The 16,845-nt window shown below is 46.5% G+C and overlaps 2 protein-coding genes across 3 annotated transcripts in view; both read right to left on the bottom strand.

Moving 5' to 3' along the window:
* Nucleotides 1–16,845, bottom strand: part of CEMIP (cell migration inducing hyaluronidase 1) — a 165,339-nt gene that overhangs the window by 111,124 nt on the left and 37,370 nt on the right. The gene's annotated exons all lie outside the window — the stretch shown is intronic.
* Nucleotides 1–16,845, bottom strand: part of LOC128335069 (cell surface hyaluronidase-like) — a 76,553-nt gene that overhangs the window by 34,211 nt on the left and 25,497 nt on the right. The window contains exons 15-17 of the mRNA XM_053272861.1: nucleotides 15,996–16,173; nucleotides 12,192–12,407; nucleotides 2,702–2,910 (exon numbers count right to left, since the gene is read on the bottom strand). Coding sequence (XP_053128836.1) covers nucleotides 2,702–2,910; nucleotides 12,192–12,407; nucleotides 15,996–16,173 — 603 coding nt within the window. The remainder of the gene's footprint in view (nucleotides 1–2,701; nucleotides 2,911–12,191; nucleotides 12,408–15,995; nucleotides 16,174–16,845) is intronic.

The following is a 16,845-nucleotide window of genomic DNA, read 5'->3' as shown; positions in this document are numbered from 1 at the left end:
ATGAGCAGGGCTACAAAACCTGGGGCTATTTAGTTTAGAAAAAAAGACAACTGCGGGGAGACATGATAGAGGTCTATAAAATCATGCATGGTGTGGAGAAAGTGGATAGAGATAAATTCTTCTTCCTCTCTCATAACACTAGAACCAGGGGTCATCCCATGAAATTGCTTGCCAGGAGATCTAGGACCAACAAGCGGAAGTACTTTTTCACACAACGCATAATCCTCTTGTGGAATTCTCTGCCAAAAGATGTGGTGACAGCCAACAACCTGGATGGCTTTAAGAGTGGTTTGGATAACTTCATGGAGGAGAGGTCTATCAACGGCTACTAGTTAGAGGGCTAAAGGCCACCTCCAGCCTCAAAAACAGGATGCCTCTTACCAGTAGCAGGGGAGTAACAGCAGGAAAGAAGGCATGCCCTCAACAACTGCCTGTGGCTTCCAGTGGCATGTGGTGGGCCACTGTGTGTGAAATAGGATGTTGGACTAGATGGGCCTTGGGCCTGATCCAGCAGGGCTGTTCTTATGTTCAACCTGTCGTCTCTGGAAATTCTATAAGCAGGACATGAAGACAACAGGCTTGCCTTAGGGGATGGAGTCGCTCTGGAAAGAGCATCTAAGTTCAAAGTTCCCTCTCTGGCATCTCCAAGATAGGGCTGAGAAAGACTCCTGCCTGCAACCTTGGAGAAACTGCTGCCAGTATGTGCACAATACTGAGCTAGATGGACCTATGGACTGACTCCGTATATGGCAGCTTCCTATGTCTCTATGTTCATAAGAAGCTGCTTTCTACCAGTTCAGACCATTGGTCCACCTTAATAAACCTTGAACTGATTGAACCACCTAGCTCAGAACCTTGAACCACCTAGCTCAGTGTTGTCTACACTGGCTGGCAGCGGCTTTCCCAGGTTTCAGGCTTTGCCAGTCCTACCAGCAGATACCAAGGACTGAACCTGGGACCTTCTGCATGCAAGCACTCTTCCACTGAGCTTCGGCCCCCTCCCCTATCGCCTTTCAGTGCTCCCATGTAGTCACGTATTTTCCTCCTCCTCCTCCTCTTCCCCCAGAGCTTTCAAGATTCCCAAGTTCTTTTTTTTTACACCAGTTAACTCTTGCTCAATATTGCAACTCGTGAAAGCTTCATAGGAAGCTGCCTTATACCGAGTCAGACTATTGGTCCATCTAGCTCAGGATTGTCAACACAGACTGGCAGCAGCTTCTCCAAGGTTGCAGGCAGGAGTCTGTCTCAGCCCTATCTTGGAGGTGCCAGAGAGGGAACTTGGAACCTTCTGCATACAAGCAGGCAGGTGCTCTTCCCAGAGCAGCCCCATCCCCTAAGGGGAATATCTTCCACTGCTCACATGTAGTCTCCCATTCAAATGCAAACCAGGGCAGATCCTGCTTAGCAAAGGGGACAATTCATGCTGTCTATCACAAGACCAGCATTCAACCCCACTGGACTGTTCACAGCTGAGAATCCATTTGAGGAGAAGGAGTTGTGTGCAAAGGAAACCAGGGCTTGAATATCTCAAGGAGAAAGCAGAGATAATCTATACAATGCAGAACAACCTTCAGGCGAAAAACAAACAACAACTAGGTGTCTACCCATCTTTATGTAAGAGAAAACAGAATGGAAGGAAAAACCATGGAATCTGGGATGGAGCAGAGCCCAGATAACTGTGTGTCAGTTCAGAATTATTTCAGCAGAGAAAATCTCAGTGTTTTTTGAGCTTTACATAACCAAAGAATTAAATTGCAGTTGCAGTGTTTAGACTACTGGGGGCAGGGAGGGGAGATTTAACTCTGCACGGACACTCCTAATCACTGCTGCCCTTTACACAGAGAGATGGAAAATAAGTCGGGAGTGAAGCTGCTAGTGTAAAGTAATTAGAAAGAATTCGCCAGGGATCTGTTGGATTTGATCTAAGGGCCAGGATGCCAGATGTAACTTGAACTTTAAAAAAAAAATTAAAAATGGAAGGAGAAACAACTTTGCACATCAGAGAGATGGCAGCAAATGTGAGAACAGAGGCCTTTTTGGGATCTTTTGTTAATGCCAGTTCTTAGAAGATTCAAGCAGGTCAACCTTTTCAGAAGTTGGAGAACTTATGTATTTAATGGGGTCGCAGTTCAGTGGCAGAGCGTCTGCTTTGCATGCAGAAGGTCCTACGTTCAGTCCCTGGCGGCATCTGTAGGGCTGGGAAAGACTCCTATCTGAAACCTTGGAGAAACTGCAGGAATTCAGGGTAGACGATACTGAGCTAGATGGACCCATGGTCGAACTCAGTAGAAGACAGCTGCTTATGTTCCATAGCCCTTTTCCCCCCAAGGGGAGAAAAGCAGCTGGAGTAAATGGGGGATTTCAGCCATTAAAATAAAAAAGAAGAGCCCTCTTGGATCAGACCAAAAGGGATGGAGCTGCAATTTAGTGGCAGAGCATCTGCTTTGCACACAGAAGGTCTCAGGTTCAATCTCCGACATCTTCAGCTAGGACTAGGAAAGACTCCCTGCCTGAAAGATTGAAGAGCTGCTGCCAATCAGAGTAGACAGTACTGAGCTAGACCAGCCAACGGTCTGACTCAGTATGAGGCAGCTTCCTATGAACTTATGAGTGCCTGCAGGAAGCTGCAACATCATTATAGCCGAACACCCCCAGCATGTACAACACAGAACCCGTCTCTCCAGGAACTCTCCATCTGTACCTGTTGAAGTTTACTGGATAGAGGAGGACATCTTCTGGTGCTCTGCCATCCCATTGGACAATATAGGCTTGCTCCAGCATCACCACCGGCTGGTACTGTTGGTACGGTACCCCTCGGTTCACCCCCTGTAGCCTCAGAGGGTGGGAATGGTATGTTGCTCTGGCAATCGATAAGGTCAGATTCTCGGGACGCCTGGCTTGAATATAGAACTAGAGAGAAAACGAGGAGGTCAGGGTGTGGGGGAGAAAAGGGGTAACCAAGTTCAGCCTTCACATATGAATTTGATCAGCAGCAGCCTACCCTGCAAAATACTTTTGCCAGCAAAGAGCTCAGAGCATCCAGAGTCGAAGCCAGCGATCCACTTCCAACTTAAATAGCACAGAGAGACACAAATAGAAAAGAGCCCTGCAAAATGCTATGAGTGCCCAATGGAGTCACTCGGCGGGGAAGAATCATAAGATAGGCTTGCCATTCTCCATTTGAACAAGAGAGGAGATGGTGGGGTGGAGGGGAAGAAGCAATGTGACACCTGTAAAGCACCAAGGCGGCGGAGGGGGGGGGAGGAGAATGGGTCCCTGTGGAATTAGCCAGAGCGCAGTCGTCCATTCAAGCACAAAACAATGAGCTGGTTCAGACAGAACTTTAAGCCAAGGTTTAGTGTTCTTTGGAAGAGCAGATGTGAGACTGGAGTTTGCAGGCTCCACCTGCTTCTCCCTCCTCCATGCACAACCACCAGGAATGCACACACCACAGTTTCCCATGTTATCCAAATGACAGGTAACTGAGGTTTCTTCAAAGCTCAATTAGCATACAGTCTACAACAGTGGTTCCCAACCAGGGTTCTGCCAGATGTTGCTGAACTACAACTGAACTACAATTTATTGTAGCTGGGGATGCTGGGAGTTGTAGTTCAGCAACATCTGGAGGAACCCTGGTTGGGAAGCACTGGTCTACAGTATCAAACAAGGATGGGGCCATAGCTCAGTGGTCCAACATCTGCTTTTCATGCAGAAGGCCTCAGGTTCAACTCCGGGCATTTCCAGATCGTGCTGGGAGATAATCCTGCCGGAAACTTTGGACAGTCACTGTCAGGCAGTGTAGACCAGGGCTGCTCAGCTTTGGCCCTCCTGCAGACGTTGGCCTCTAACTCTCATAATCCCCAACTATTGGCCACTGTGGCTAGGGATGATGGGAGTTGTAGTCCATAAAAAGCTGACAGGCCGAAGCTGAGCAGCCATGGTGTTGAGTAGACCACACTGAACTGGATGGATCTGACTTAGTATAGGACAGCTTCCTAAGCATTTCTAAGGCTCAAACCATGGTTTCCAGACCTGAACAACAAACCATGGTTTGCACTAGTTCCCCATTTTCATTTTGCACATGGGGTGAGGAAAGGGAGGAGAGAAACTATGAGCGGGGCCTGCTCGTGCATGTAAGGTAGCCCAGAGCAGTGTACACGGTTACATTTATCCTCACAACACCCGTGAGGCAAATTAGGCAGGGAGAGAAGTTACTAGCCCAGAGTCACCCAGTGAGTTTCATGGCTGAACGAGAATTCCAACTGGAGTCTCCCCCAGGCCCAGTCCAACATTTCAACCACGGTCCCATGGTGGCTCTCACTCCCTGGGCAAGCCAGTGACTGAAGCTCTTCTCACGCTTGATGAGAAGAGCTTCTCGGCTGTCTGCAGGGAGGGCAGGTTTGCCTGACCCTCCCCGCAGACAAGCACTCACCCACTGCTGGGTGGGCAGATTGGCTACCCGCGCCGCCTTGCCACGCCTCGCTCGGGCAACGCAAGGATCGGGTGCAGGGAAGTGCCACTGTGCATGTGTGGTGCATTACTGGGAACCCCACACCTCAAGTGTGTCCGCAGACACATGATCACGAAGCCCGATTTTGGGGTGCACTCATGCCCAAAACCTCACTTAAGCGGCAGGCTACTTGAGAGGGCCCACGGCCACGATGCTGCCAGGAGCCCCGTGAATTCTAGCAGTTCTCACACACAGAAGAAACTGGGCTGGGCCCCCTTAGCCCAGTTCCTGCTGCGCGTGCGAAGAGCCTCACTATCTTTCCGCCTAACCTATCTCAGAGGATTGTTGTGAGGATACAAAGGGGTGGATGATCACATACACCCACCTAAGTTCAATGGAAGGAGCCCTGCATTGAATGAAAGAAAAAAAGTCTTCCCCCGAAAACCAACACAATAAAAATGAACGTTGCGTTTTAAATTAGAAATAAACACAACATTATTCCCCCCTCTCAGCTGGACTGCGTGGAATTTTCTCCCTTCCCTTCATGTGCAGAACTAGAAAGCGGTCAGATACACTCCTAACTGCTAACATAAAAGCTCTGGTGAAGTCATCAGCATGGTAAAACACTGTACAGAACTGGCACGTTCCCTGGAAGATTTTTTTTTTTTTAAACCATCAGCTTAGTTCAAATGTAAGCCACAACAACTTCAAAATAAATATCTTAATAAATAAATATTTAGATTAGGGCATGTAGAAGCTGGTTTCCATTTCTTTCAAGTTGCTTCCAAGAGGGGAGGCTGGAGCTCCCGCAGATGGCATCCTTCAGTTTCAAACAAGTCAAATGCCTTAGAAACGAAGTTGGACAGACCTTCCATGTGAAAATGCACTCAAAACACTTCTATGGCATTAAACCAGAGCCCGGCAGCAGGCAGGAGGGAAGGAAGAGAGGAGCCGCTCTTTCTAAAAGAGCAAGTATGGAGACTGCCTCATCTGAGCCTGCCTAAGCCACCTAATGGCGCAGCGGGAAATGACTTGCTTAGCAAGCATGAGATTGCTGGTTCGAATCCCCGCTGGTATCTCATACTGTGTGGGGGGAGGCAATGGTCAACCCCTCCTGTATTCTACCAAAGACAACCACCGGGCTCTGTGGGCGCCAGGAGTCGACACCAACTCGACGGCACGCTTTACCTTTGATTCTTTGTAGAATTGCCCATTTCCTGCAAGTAGCTCTGGGTCAAAGTCGCCCCTGCTGACTGGGCAAAGAGGCACTTCTTAAAGCAGCTGTTCTCTTACATTTAGCAAGGAGGGAGCAACTGTCCCTCGTCATCCCAGCACACCACCCCTCCAGTGGCTGTTGCTGGTGGGTTTCTTTTTAGATCATCAGCCCCTTTGGGTCAGGGTGAATGGTTTTTGTATTTCTTTTGCGACTGAAAACTCTGCTGTTTGAAAAGCAGTATATAAATACACATCCCACTACGGCTGCCCTCATGAGCAGACTCCTGCCCTCGTTCGGGAGCTATGCTCGCGCCAGATGTCTGATAGTGTGGCTGTTCACACAACCGAAAACTGGGCAGGGCAAGGTTTGGAATCTGAACATGCTCCCAGTTTCCAGTTGTGTGGGAGCAAACAACTAGATAGGAGAAGGGAGGGAGGGAGAAGTGATTGTATGGGAGACAGGAGCTGGGCAAGACAGCTTCTCCTCCTATCTTGGTCAAATGCTGGATATGAAAGCTGGGTAGGATGGCATTGTCCTACCCAGCTCCTGTCTCCTACACAATCCCCTCTCCCTCCGCCTACCTGGCTGTTTGCTCCAACACAACTGAAAATTAGGAGGGTGCACTGCTTGCAAACCTCGTAGGACACAGTGGCAGCCGGTGAGGCTAAACTAAATAGCCTCAGGTGTTGTAGCCTTGCCTCATAAGGACGGTGCTCTAGGCCCCTGATCATCTTGGTTGCCCCTCTTCTGCACCTTTTCAGAAAGGGTTTTTCCTCTTTTCTCGTTCCGAAGCTGGGGCCAGAATTTGGATAGGATGTGCTTGTCCTACCCAGCTGGGGTTTGACAGATGAGCAAACTCCCCACCTCCGAACTTGCTTTTATCCAATACACAATCAAATATTGTGAGTGCACACAGAACCCAAATAAAGGTAGCAGGCTTCTCTGACCCTAATAATAATTGTGAGAATAGCCCTACAATTTACACTAACTGCTAAAAGAGGCGCCTTTTAAAGCGGTGGCACTCTTATATCTAGCAGGGGGAGAGCATCTGGCCCTATCCATCCCCAGCACAACATCCCTCCAGTGGATGTTGCTGGTGTATCTCTCATGTGTCTTTTTAAATTGTGAGCCCTTCTGGAGAGGGAAGCACTTCATCATTCTTTTCACAACATGAATTACTTTTAAATATCTGTGTTGCTGCTGTTGAAAAGTGGTATTTTTAAAGTTTTGTTGTGGTAGAAAAGTGGTATATTCTAAATAAAATAACATCCCTCCAGGCTTCACGTCAGGCTGCCAGTTTTGGTAATGTTCCAGTTCTGGAAATTGCCACGTGACAAGTGGAAATTCAATGGTGCAGCTTTTCCTGGAGAGAGATGCAACCAGAAAAGCTTTACTTGGTGAATTTCTACTTGTTCGGCAGCTGTCCAAAGCCTATAACCCCGACGTGATTAAGAAAACAACCATCCTACAACAGCGGTAATCGTGACAAGACAAGACAGGAATGGGTCTCCAAAATAAGTTAACAAATAAGCCTGTTTTAAATCATAGTTGCTGTTAAGAGAAATACTTAAACTTAAGCGAAGGAGAGTCTAGTAATTACTGCTCCTTTGATAACAATGCAATAAGTGTTACAAGGAGCAAAGCAAAAAGGGGAAAGAGAAACAGAAGTAGGAGCTCTGCAGTTACTTAGAAATATTTCCAGAGTGACTTCATTTCTAACTGCAGCCAACGCATGCAAGATGCAAAGGATTATAATCAAGACCGTTTTCCACTTTCCAGCACGCTGCTTATTTCTAGCAGCCACTTTAAAGTCAGCGGGTTCATTTTTAGTACCTCGACTGGAACGACCAAACCATCGTATCTCAACATACAAAGCTGCCTTAGACCCAGTCAGAACCAGTGGTCCATCTAGCTAAGTACTGTCCACACTGACTGGCAGCGGCTTCTCCAAGGTTGCAGGCAGGAGCCTCTCCCAGCCCTACCTGGAGATGCCAAGGATTTAAGAACATAAGAACATAAGAACAGCCCTGCTGGATCAGGCCCATGGCCCATCTAGACCAGCATCCTGTTTCACACAGTGGCCCACCAGATGCCGCTGGAAGCCACAGTTGAGGGCGTGCCCTCTCTCCTGCCATTAAATTTAGCCTGGGACTCGCTGTATGCTCTACCACTGAGCTATGGGCCCCATCCCCTAAAGGGAATTTCTTGCAGCGCTCACATGTAGTCACCCTTCCAAATGCAAGATGAGGAAATGAACCCTGCTTAGATGAGCCCTGCTTAGCAAAGGGGACCATTCGTGCTCATGATGACCACAAGACCAGCTCTCCTCCCCACAAAAAGGAAGCTGCCTCATACAGAGCCAAATCATTGGCACATGTAAGCTCAGTATTGTCTGCACTGATTGGCAAGGGCTCTCCAAGGTTTCAGCAGTGTTCTTTCCTAGCCCTGCCTGGGAGTTATTCGCACCTGCCTTCATGCTGCGGGGTAAATGTTGAGTGAAGCCACTTCGAATCACACTCGCAGCACTGTGGGAAGCAGCCCTTCCCTTCTGTTCTCGGAGGGCTTTTTTGGTGCAGGTTCACATCGCATGCCTCAGTGTTTTCCTTCTAGCCAAGGGGGGTGGGGGAGAGACTTCTAAAGCCTGTATCTGCATTCCTAAAAAGGGTTTCCCTCTTATGTTAATGATTCTACATCAGTGTCTCTCCCTATTTGCTCCGGCATTTTCAGAAAAAGTAGCTTAAAACCAACATTTTAAAAACCCAGAAATACATCGAGATAAGCTAGAATTCGGAAGACAAAGCCCAATTTGTGTGTGGAGTGCATCCAAGGATCTCGAAGGGACTTCAGTGTGTGAACGCACACACTCTTTTCCGGAGGAGATTTGGGCTAGAAACCCTGCCTGTAAAAGCTCCTGGAAATACTGGGGATTGAACCTAGAACTTTCTGCTTGCAAGACAGATGCTCCACCACTGAGCTACGGCCCGGTCCCATCTTGCATTGCAATGCCGGTGAAGATTCCATGCAGATGGAATCCCATCAAAGCCAAGCTGGCTGCATGCTGGGTGCAAATTAAGGTAACCAATGCCAAAGGAAGTTCCCCATCCCTAGACTCAAAAAAGGTGCCACCTTTTTCTCTAGCCCTGCTCCTGTGCCATTCACGTACAACCTGGAGATTCTCTCTGTACCTCTAAAACCAGCATAGTCAGTGAAATCTTGGATGCGCACCCAGAAGGCGACAGCTGGGTGGGAAGAGCATCCAAGCCCTGTGCATACTCCCGAGAAATAGTCAAGTGTCAGCAAAAATCAAGGGAGCAGGAGGAGGAGGGGGAAGTCATTGTCCACTAGGCTCGATCTGGGTTGGATGGTGGTGGACAACCTGCATCGTGTATCTAGCAATGTATCGAAGGTGGAGGAAAAGCACGTCCCTGATAAGAACCCCCTGGAACTTTTGAGAACCCCCCTGGAAGGAACGCACCGTGTGGGAGTCACTATATCAGGGCTGTGTTGTTGGACTACAACTCCCATCATCCCTGACTACTGGCCACTGTGGCTGGCAATGATGGGACGTGTAGTCCAACAACAGCTGGAGGGCTGGAATTGTGCAGCTCTACACTACATCACAGCATTTCAATGAGGAAAATTTAAGTGAGGAAAAGATGCATCTTAAGTGAGGAAAAGATGGCTCTTGGTTCACAGATATTCTGCCCCCCCTTCCCCCCAATAAACGAATTTGGACCCAATTCAAGCTTAGCATAAAACGATCACAGCACACATCAACTACATGGCAGTTTCACCTGGTGGCACCACTGATGAATATGGGGTCTTGTCTCCTGGAATCAAAACAGGAGGGGAAAGGAAAGCACATTTGGTCATGGAGTTTCCAAGATCAAAGGGCCCAGGGGTTTCATGGCCCGCCATGATTGGATTAGCCCTTGTATGCCTTTCAGGACCCAAATGCTCTCCAGCGTGCACACAACACCGGTTTGTCTAAAAAGATCTGACAAGCCGGATGCTGCTTTCAGGTCCCGAAAGTGATGGCATTTTGAAAAACTGAAAACGTGTGCTCTATTGTGCCAAAGCAAATATCCCTGCTATACTAATTTCAGGTCCTTATATATTCCACTAGACCAGGCAAATGCTGAACTGAATGAATCTGCCAGCTGCTGATTGGGCAGGAAAGTCTGCTAAAGAGGGACGGAGCTAGAGAAAATGACTGCTTGTTCTTGCCTAGTCTCAAGCAAGGAACCTTTCCAGGGTGGCAAAAGTGACTAAATATGTGGAGCATAGAAAGGGAATTCAAACGGACAAAAAGAGTGCTCCTGGCTTACAGTGATGAACTATCTACTTGTAGCACCAGATTGTTAGATCTGCCCCACATACATCCACACTGATAAGAACACAGGGAGCTGCCTTCTTCTCAGCTGGGTCAGACCATTGGTCCATCTCGCTCAGTATTGTCTTCACTGACTGGAGCGGTTCTCCGAGGGTTCAGGCAGAAGCTTCTCCCAGCCCTATCTGGACTGAACCTGGGACCTTCTGCATGCAAGCACGCAGGTGCTCTTCCACTGAGCTTGGCCCCATCCCCTAAGGGGAATATCTTGCAGCACTCACATGTCGTCACCTATCCAAATACAAACCAAGGCAAATCTTACTGAACAAAATGCTTTTAAAAAACAACTAAAAGCACATCTTTGAAAAGAGGCTTTAAAATATTTTATTCACTGCTTATACCCAGTAGGTATAAGTTTAGCTTTTATTGATAACTTAATTTCATTTTTTTAAAAAAATTGTCATTTTAATTGTGATTTTAGCCTGGTTTAAAAAAAATTTATTTATTTTTTGTTATTCTGTGTTGTAAGCCGTCTTGAGCAGTAGTGCGCTGGAGGGGCGAGGCATAAATATTTTAAATAAATAAATGGAACAATTCACATGCGCACTACTGCATGGCCAGCTCCCATGCCAGAATGGCTTTCCACTCATGCAAGACTGGTTCCTGTTGGCAGCAGCTGTTCACCTACAAAGGAAAGGTGCATGCCCTCCGTCCTTGCAGCTTCCATGCACCAGCTGATCACACTGGGGTTTTAAACATAGGGCCAATCCCACAGAACATTTTATATAGTTGTACCCTACCTTTCCATCCACAAGGATGCCCAAGGCAACCTAACAACTGGGAAGAGACTGTAGCCCACATGCTTTGCATACAGAAGGCCCCAAGTTCAATTCCTAGCATCTCCAGAGCTGGGAAAGACCCAGGAACTGGAACTTTGGAACCACTGCCAGTCAGAGTAGATGATACTTAACAAGAAGAACCAATGGTCTGACTCAGTAAAAGGCAGCTTCATATATTAGGAGGGACCATAGCACAGTGGTTGAGCAAATGCTTTGCAGAAGGTCCCAGGTTCAATTCCTAACATCTCCAGGTAGGGCAGGGGAGAACCGTGAAAAACCCTGAAACCTCTGAAAACCCTGAAACCCTGTCAATCAGTGGAGACAACACCGAGCGAGATACAGCAGAGAAGACACCGAGCAAGATACAAAACTCCTATCCACATATTATGTTCAATGCACATACAATCTGTGTATGCATGCAAGTACAGTTATTCATATTAGGTTTAACCCACATGCCACACTACACTCCCTATCTGTACCCTACAATCAAGGGTGCCTGTATGCATGTTCACTTTTAAAGTGAATCATTCACATAAAAGCGCATACATGTGTACAGACACCTGTATGCATGCACAGCATAATGTATGAAGAGGGCTATTACTGAGAGACACTGCCAGTTAGCATAAACAAAACTGTCAGACACACCAATGGTCTGACTCAATGAAAGGCAGATTCATATGTACAATAGTAATATGAAGAGACAGAAATAAAACAGAATTTAAATGGGGAAACAAGTCAAGTCAAGTCAAGACAAGTTTTATTTACGGTCCTAGATCAAACAATCCATACATGCAAAAGGCGAAACAGATTTATAAGGCGAAACGTCTTAAAAGCAATATAGCAAAATTTAGCTACCGAGTTAAAAATTGAAACATCCTCATCAGAAAGTAAAAATTTAAGAAGTTCAGCAGATTGATCCGACCAAAGGTAAAGTTAAGTGCTCCCTCAATTGCCTATGTATTTTACAGGTTCTCAAATACCCTCTGAAACAGAGTCTTAAATTTAAAGCTGTGAGCCAGCCAAGAGAGTTGACACAAGAAAGGGATTTGAAAATTTAAGCACAACTACAGAGAAGGCCTTATCCTGTGTACCCAGCCGCCACAGATGAGGTGGTGAGGGGAACGGGGCAGGTGGACCAAAGCACTGCTTACAGCAGGATTGCACAACTTCGCCCCCTAAGCTCTTGTACAAACTACAAATCCCATCATCCCCAGTCACCGTAGCCAATAGTCAGGGGTGATGGAGGGCCACTTACAGCAACAGCTTGACTCAATGCTCAGTATCATTACTGTTTCTCGCACCAACCCACTGAAAGTGTGATGCTCGGCTCCACACGCAACCATTGCTCAATGTTACCTGTGCATATTTTCCAGAGCATATCATTCCATTCCACCGGGGGACAATGAGGCAGCCGGGGTGGCGAATGAGATAGTTGTCTGCTCTCCCCACAAAGGTGCCTGGATATCCTGTCACTGAGCCATCCAGGTCATGGAAAATGGAGACTTTGTCGCCATCATTATCATGGTCTCCAAACCACTGGCCTGGCATGCCAAAGAACACCTTGAGTCCAACCTGTAGAGAAAGCAACAAGAAAATAAACACAGCTATCGTGATTGCAGCAATGTAGAAATCTAAAGTGTGGCCACATTTGGACACTGTGTACCGTTCTGGCCACCATATCTCAAAAAAGATATTATATTACTGGTAAAAATGCAGCAGAGGGCCACCAAATTGATCAGGGCCCAGGGCATCTTCCTTATGAGGTCTGGAGCTTTTTAGTCTAGAGAAAAGACAGCTCTCTGATGGGAGACATGATAGAGGTGCATAAAATTATGCATGGTGTGGAGAGAGAGAATAGGAAAACGTGTGACTTGCCCCAAAGCTGTCCAAATGTACTTGTTGGTTGTGTGGATATCTGAACCTAGGTCACCCTTGGCTGAAGTCCAACATAGCAGCCACCCACCACATCACACTGGCTTGGTACATTAACCATTCACAGATGATGATGATGATGATGATGATGATGATGATGATGATGATGATTTATTCGATTTGTATACCGCTCTTCCAAAAATGGCTCAGGGTGGTTTACACAGAGAAATAATAAATAAATAAATAAAATATCCATCTTATTTATTTATTATTTCTCTGTGTAAACCACCCTGTCCCCAAATCTAAAAAGAAACATAAGATAGGCACCAGCAACAGTCACTGGAGGTCCTGTGCTGGGGGTGGATAGGGCCAGTTACTCTCCCCCTGCTAAATAAAAGAGAATCACCACTTAAAAGGTGCCTCTTTGCCAAGTTAGCAGGGTTGATTATTTCAGGGTTCTGAACAGGCCTCCACTCCGAGGCTGTCCTTGATAACGTCTTGTGGGTCACCTAATGACTATTAATGACCTGGTTGCCTCTGTTTGGTTAATGACATTCTGGAAGTACCTGTCGTGAAAGTGCTACCTAGGCATTATTATAAGCATTATGAGACCCAAGGAATAGTTGAAGGCTCAAATCACGTTGCTGAGATGAGGCAGGTCTGAGCCTGCAAGGGAGAGTCCTTGGGAATCCCATGTACAAGCATACCCCTTGGATCTCCCTGAAGGAAAGGAGGAATATAAATGTAATAAACAAAGTATTTATCATTACACACCATTTAAGGGTGTGTGGGTGTGTGTATAATTGTGTGTGTGTGTGTATATATATATATATATATATAGAGAGAGAGAGAGAGAGAGAGAGAGAGAGAGAGAGAGAGAGAGAGAGAGAGCACGTGTCAGCAAATCCTTGAAAAACACAGAGTTGTATGGAACATGTTTCACCCTTCTGTTCAGCCTCATTTCATTTCCAGCGGGCAGCAAGGCCCGACTGGTTCAGCTATTTCACCTCCTAATTCAACTGGCTAATTAGTCCAAGCAACTATGCAATCATGCAACTGAGCAATAGTTTTTATCCCCTCCCTGCAATTTGCCATACATATTTGCTCCAAACTGGCTATAAAGAGAGCTGTAAAACAAAAATTATATACCCAGAGGATATTGGGTGTAAAGTTAATCAAGAGAGGAGCTTTAAAAAGGGGGGAGAGAGGGCGGAAAATTAAGTTTTGAGTGGTAGGGCGCTGTGTTTCTCTAACAAGCATGCTTCGACAGCTCTGGCGTGGCAAAGCACCAAGGTGTCAAAGCAAAAGGTGTAGCCAGTGCCCCACCTTGAAAGCTACTCCGGGCGTCTCTGTGGGAATGGGTAAATCCAGTCATGGCAGCACTGACAAAAGCAGACAGTACCCACGGCTGCTTGTACAAGTAGCCCTTGTTATCCACGGTCTCATGTATCTGCAGTTGGGTCTAAGAGACCCAGTTTGTTTATTCACGGTTTTAAAAATAGGCAAAATCCACCTATCCGCGGTTCCTGGGTGGGGTGGCCAGAAATGATTTCAGGTGTCATCTCAACATAGGGCTGGGAGAGACTCTTGCCTTGGAGAGCTGCTGCCAGTCAGAGTAGACAATACTGAGCAAGATGCACCAAAGGTACAAGGCTGCTTCCTGTATTCCTAAGATCCACCTCTGCCTCTGAATATCCCAGTCTAAGTGCCACATTTAAATTCCTAGGCGTCATGGCTTCCTGGCCCCTGGGATCTGTCATGCCCTAGGTTACAATATTCAAGAAGGGTCCTTGTGATTTACATCCACTTACATTCTTGCTTGCTCAGCATGGTGGCAGCTCAGCTCCAGTGTGCTCATGGGAGAACACATAACAGAACCTTCCCACACCCTCTGCCTGAACTTATAGGCAATGTTTATACCAGTAATAAATAGTGAAGTGTGAATCACTGGGGCACGAGGCCAAAAGAAAAAGGATTCTCTTCGCCACAAGGATACAAGTAATGGAGGGGTAGCCACTTATTCTTGCTATAAAAACACTGACCCTATAGTCAGTGAGATGGAGCTGACCATTCAACATGCTATTACGGTGAGTCAGTCAAGCCCTGGAGTTCCAGAGAAAGCCAAACTTTGGCCAACGTTTCCTAAGGTTTAAACTCTACAGCCTTCCTTGACAATCCAAGCAGATTTCAGAAGTGTGCCCAGGTCTGAGGGGACTCTCACAATGCCCCACCTCCTTTCACTAAGGTTCAGCTTCTTTTGTACCTGCCATGCCAAAATGGTCACCTATGGACAAGAGCAGCCCCAGTTAAAATCCATGCGGTCAAGATGGCCAATTATGTAGTGGACGAGAGACTACGGGGTCTGATTCACATGGCAATGTGCTACATATCGTAGTCAACACAATTCGCTTTTGGAAATGATGCCCTGGTCTCTGTTGCCAGATTTGGCTTTTTTTAAGCCAAATTTTGGGTTATGGCCCATTTGACTCACGAGTATACCTCTGAGGTTCTGGACACCCTGGCCCTGGTCCTGTGAATGGAAGTTAACGCACCACAGCTTGAAAACTTGGGAAGACGGGTTGATCCAGAACACTTTACTTCAGAAGCTGGACACCAGTTAAACCAATTGCAAAACCAGTTCCATATGCAGGAAGCCAGCTTCTTAGTTTGGACAATTAATCCACCACCAGGGTTTTTATTTCCAAGTCAGGGCTAATCCAAATGTTTACTAGTTAGGGTGGTTGAGTGCTCCCATATGACCACATCTTGGTTTTGACAGAGGAAGTTGCTTGTTTGAAGATCTACCACATGAGGGGAAAAATCACCCCTTACATATTGGGGCGCTTCTCACTGTCCCCAAAGAGCTCACAATCTAAAAAAGAAATGTAACACAAACACCAGCAACAGCCACTGGAGAGATGCTGTGCTGGGGGTGGATAGGGCCAGTTCCTCTCCCCCTGCTCAATAAAGAGAATCATCACTTTTAAAAGGTGCTTCTTTGCTCAGTTAGGGGCATCTAGCTTAGTATTGTCTTCTAAGACTGGCAGCAGCTCTCGGAGATTTCAGTCAGGAGCCTTTCCCAACCCTATCTGGAGATCCTGCATGCAAAGCAGGATCCTGAGATCTTCTGCATGCAAAGTGAATGCTCTAGCACAGAGCTGTGACCCTATCCCCAAAATTTAACTGGTTCCATATGATGTCGGAGCCAGCCCACTCCTACCCTCCCACACACACACACACTTGCAGGGTCAAGGAAAATCCCAAACCCTCTTATTCTTCCTCACTTACACTTCTCTCCATTCTGACCAGCGACACGTTGTTCTGAGGACTGATCTGCCACGCATTCTTCATGAAGAAGCCAATAGCACTTGAATGCCTGTCAGCAGTGGGAGCAAACTTTCTGAAAGTGCATCTCGTCAGCCGAACAGGCCCATCATATATCTGGAAGCCACGGATTGGAAAAGTCCTGCAGAAGAAGGAAAACTAAGTGTAAATCTTCTGTGGGGAAGGCGAAGTAAAATGTCATCTGCAGCACTCGCCAAGAGGCCACAAAGAGGTTGTGTCAATTTTATTTTATCACATTTTATTTATTTACTTTTTATTTTGGAATGTTTACAATACAAACGAACAGAGTTATTGAACAAGAACAGCTGTCCTCTACCCCAGGAGATGTACGTCACAATGTTTTGCATACATATGAGATTTTTTTAGATTTATTTTAATCAATGAAAGTGAATTCTAAGCGGTCTGGTCTAGTTTGTTATTTTAGCTTTTATCGGTAGAATCCATCATGATAACAAGTCATCCTTAGTTTGGCGGTTAATATAAAAGTCAGTCTAAAAACTGAACAATAAATAAATGAATAAATACGTTTGTTTTAATCTGCGATGAGATCTTATCCATATTCAGCATGTCCCAAAATTCTATTGAACCAATCTTTTATCAAGTTTTATCAATCCACCAAGCGGGGTCAGAACATGGTAAATGGAGCTATCCATTTAGCTGGTCTTGTGATAGCAAGCATGACATGACCCTTCCTGCCTGCAATCTTGGAGAAAATGCTGCCAGTCTGTGTAGACAATACTGAGCTAGATGGACCAAGGGTCTCTACTCGGTATATGGCAGCTTCTTATGTTCC

The sequence above is a fragment of the Hemicordylus capensis genome, chromosome 10 (genome assembly GCF_027244095.1).
Source record: "Hemicordylus capensis ecotype Gifberg chromosome 10, rHemCap1.1.pri, whole genome shotgun sequence".
In the NCBI taxonomy this organism is placed as follows: Eukaryota; Metazoa; Chordata; class Lepidosauria; order Squamata; family Cordylidae; genus Hemicordylus; species Hemicordylus capensis.
This window is presented reverse-complemented; position numbering and strand designations above follow the sequence as displayed.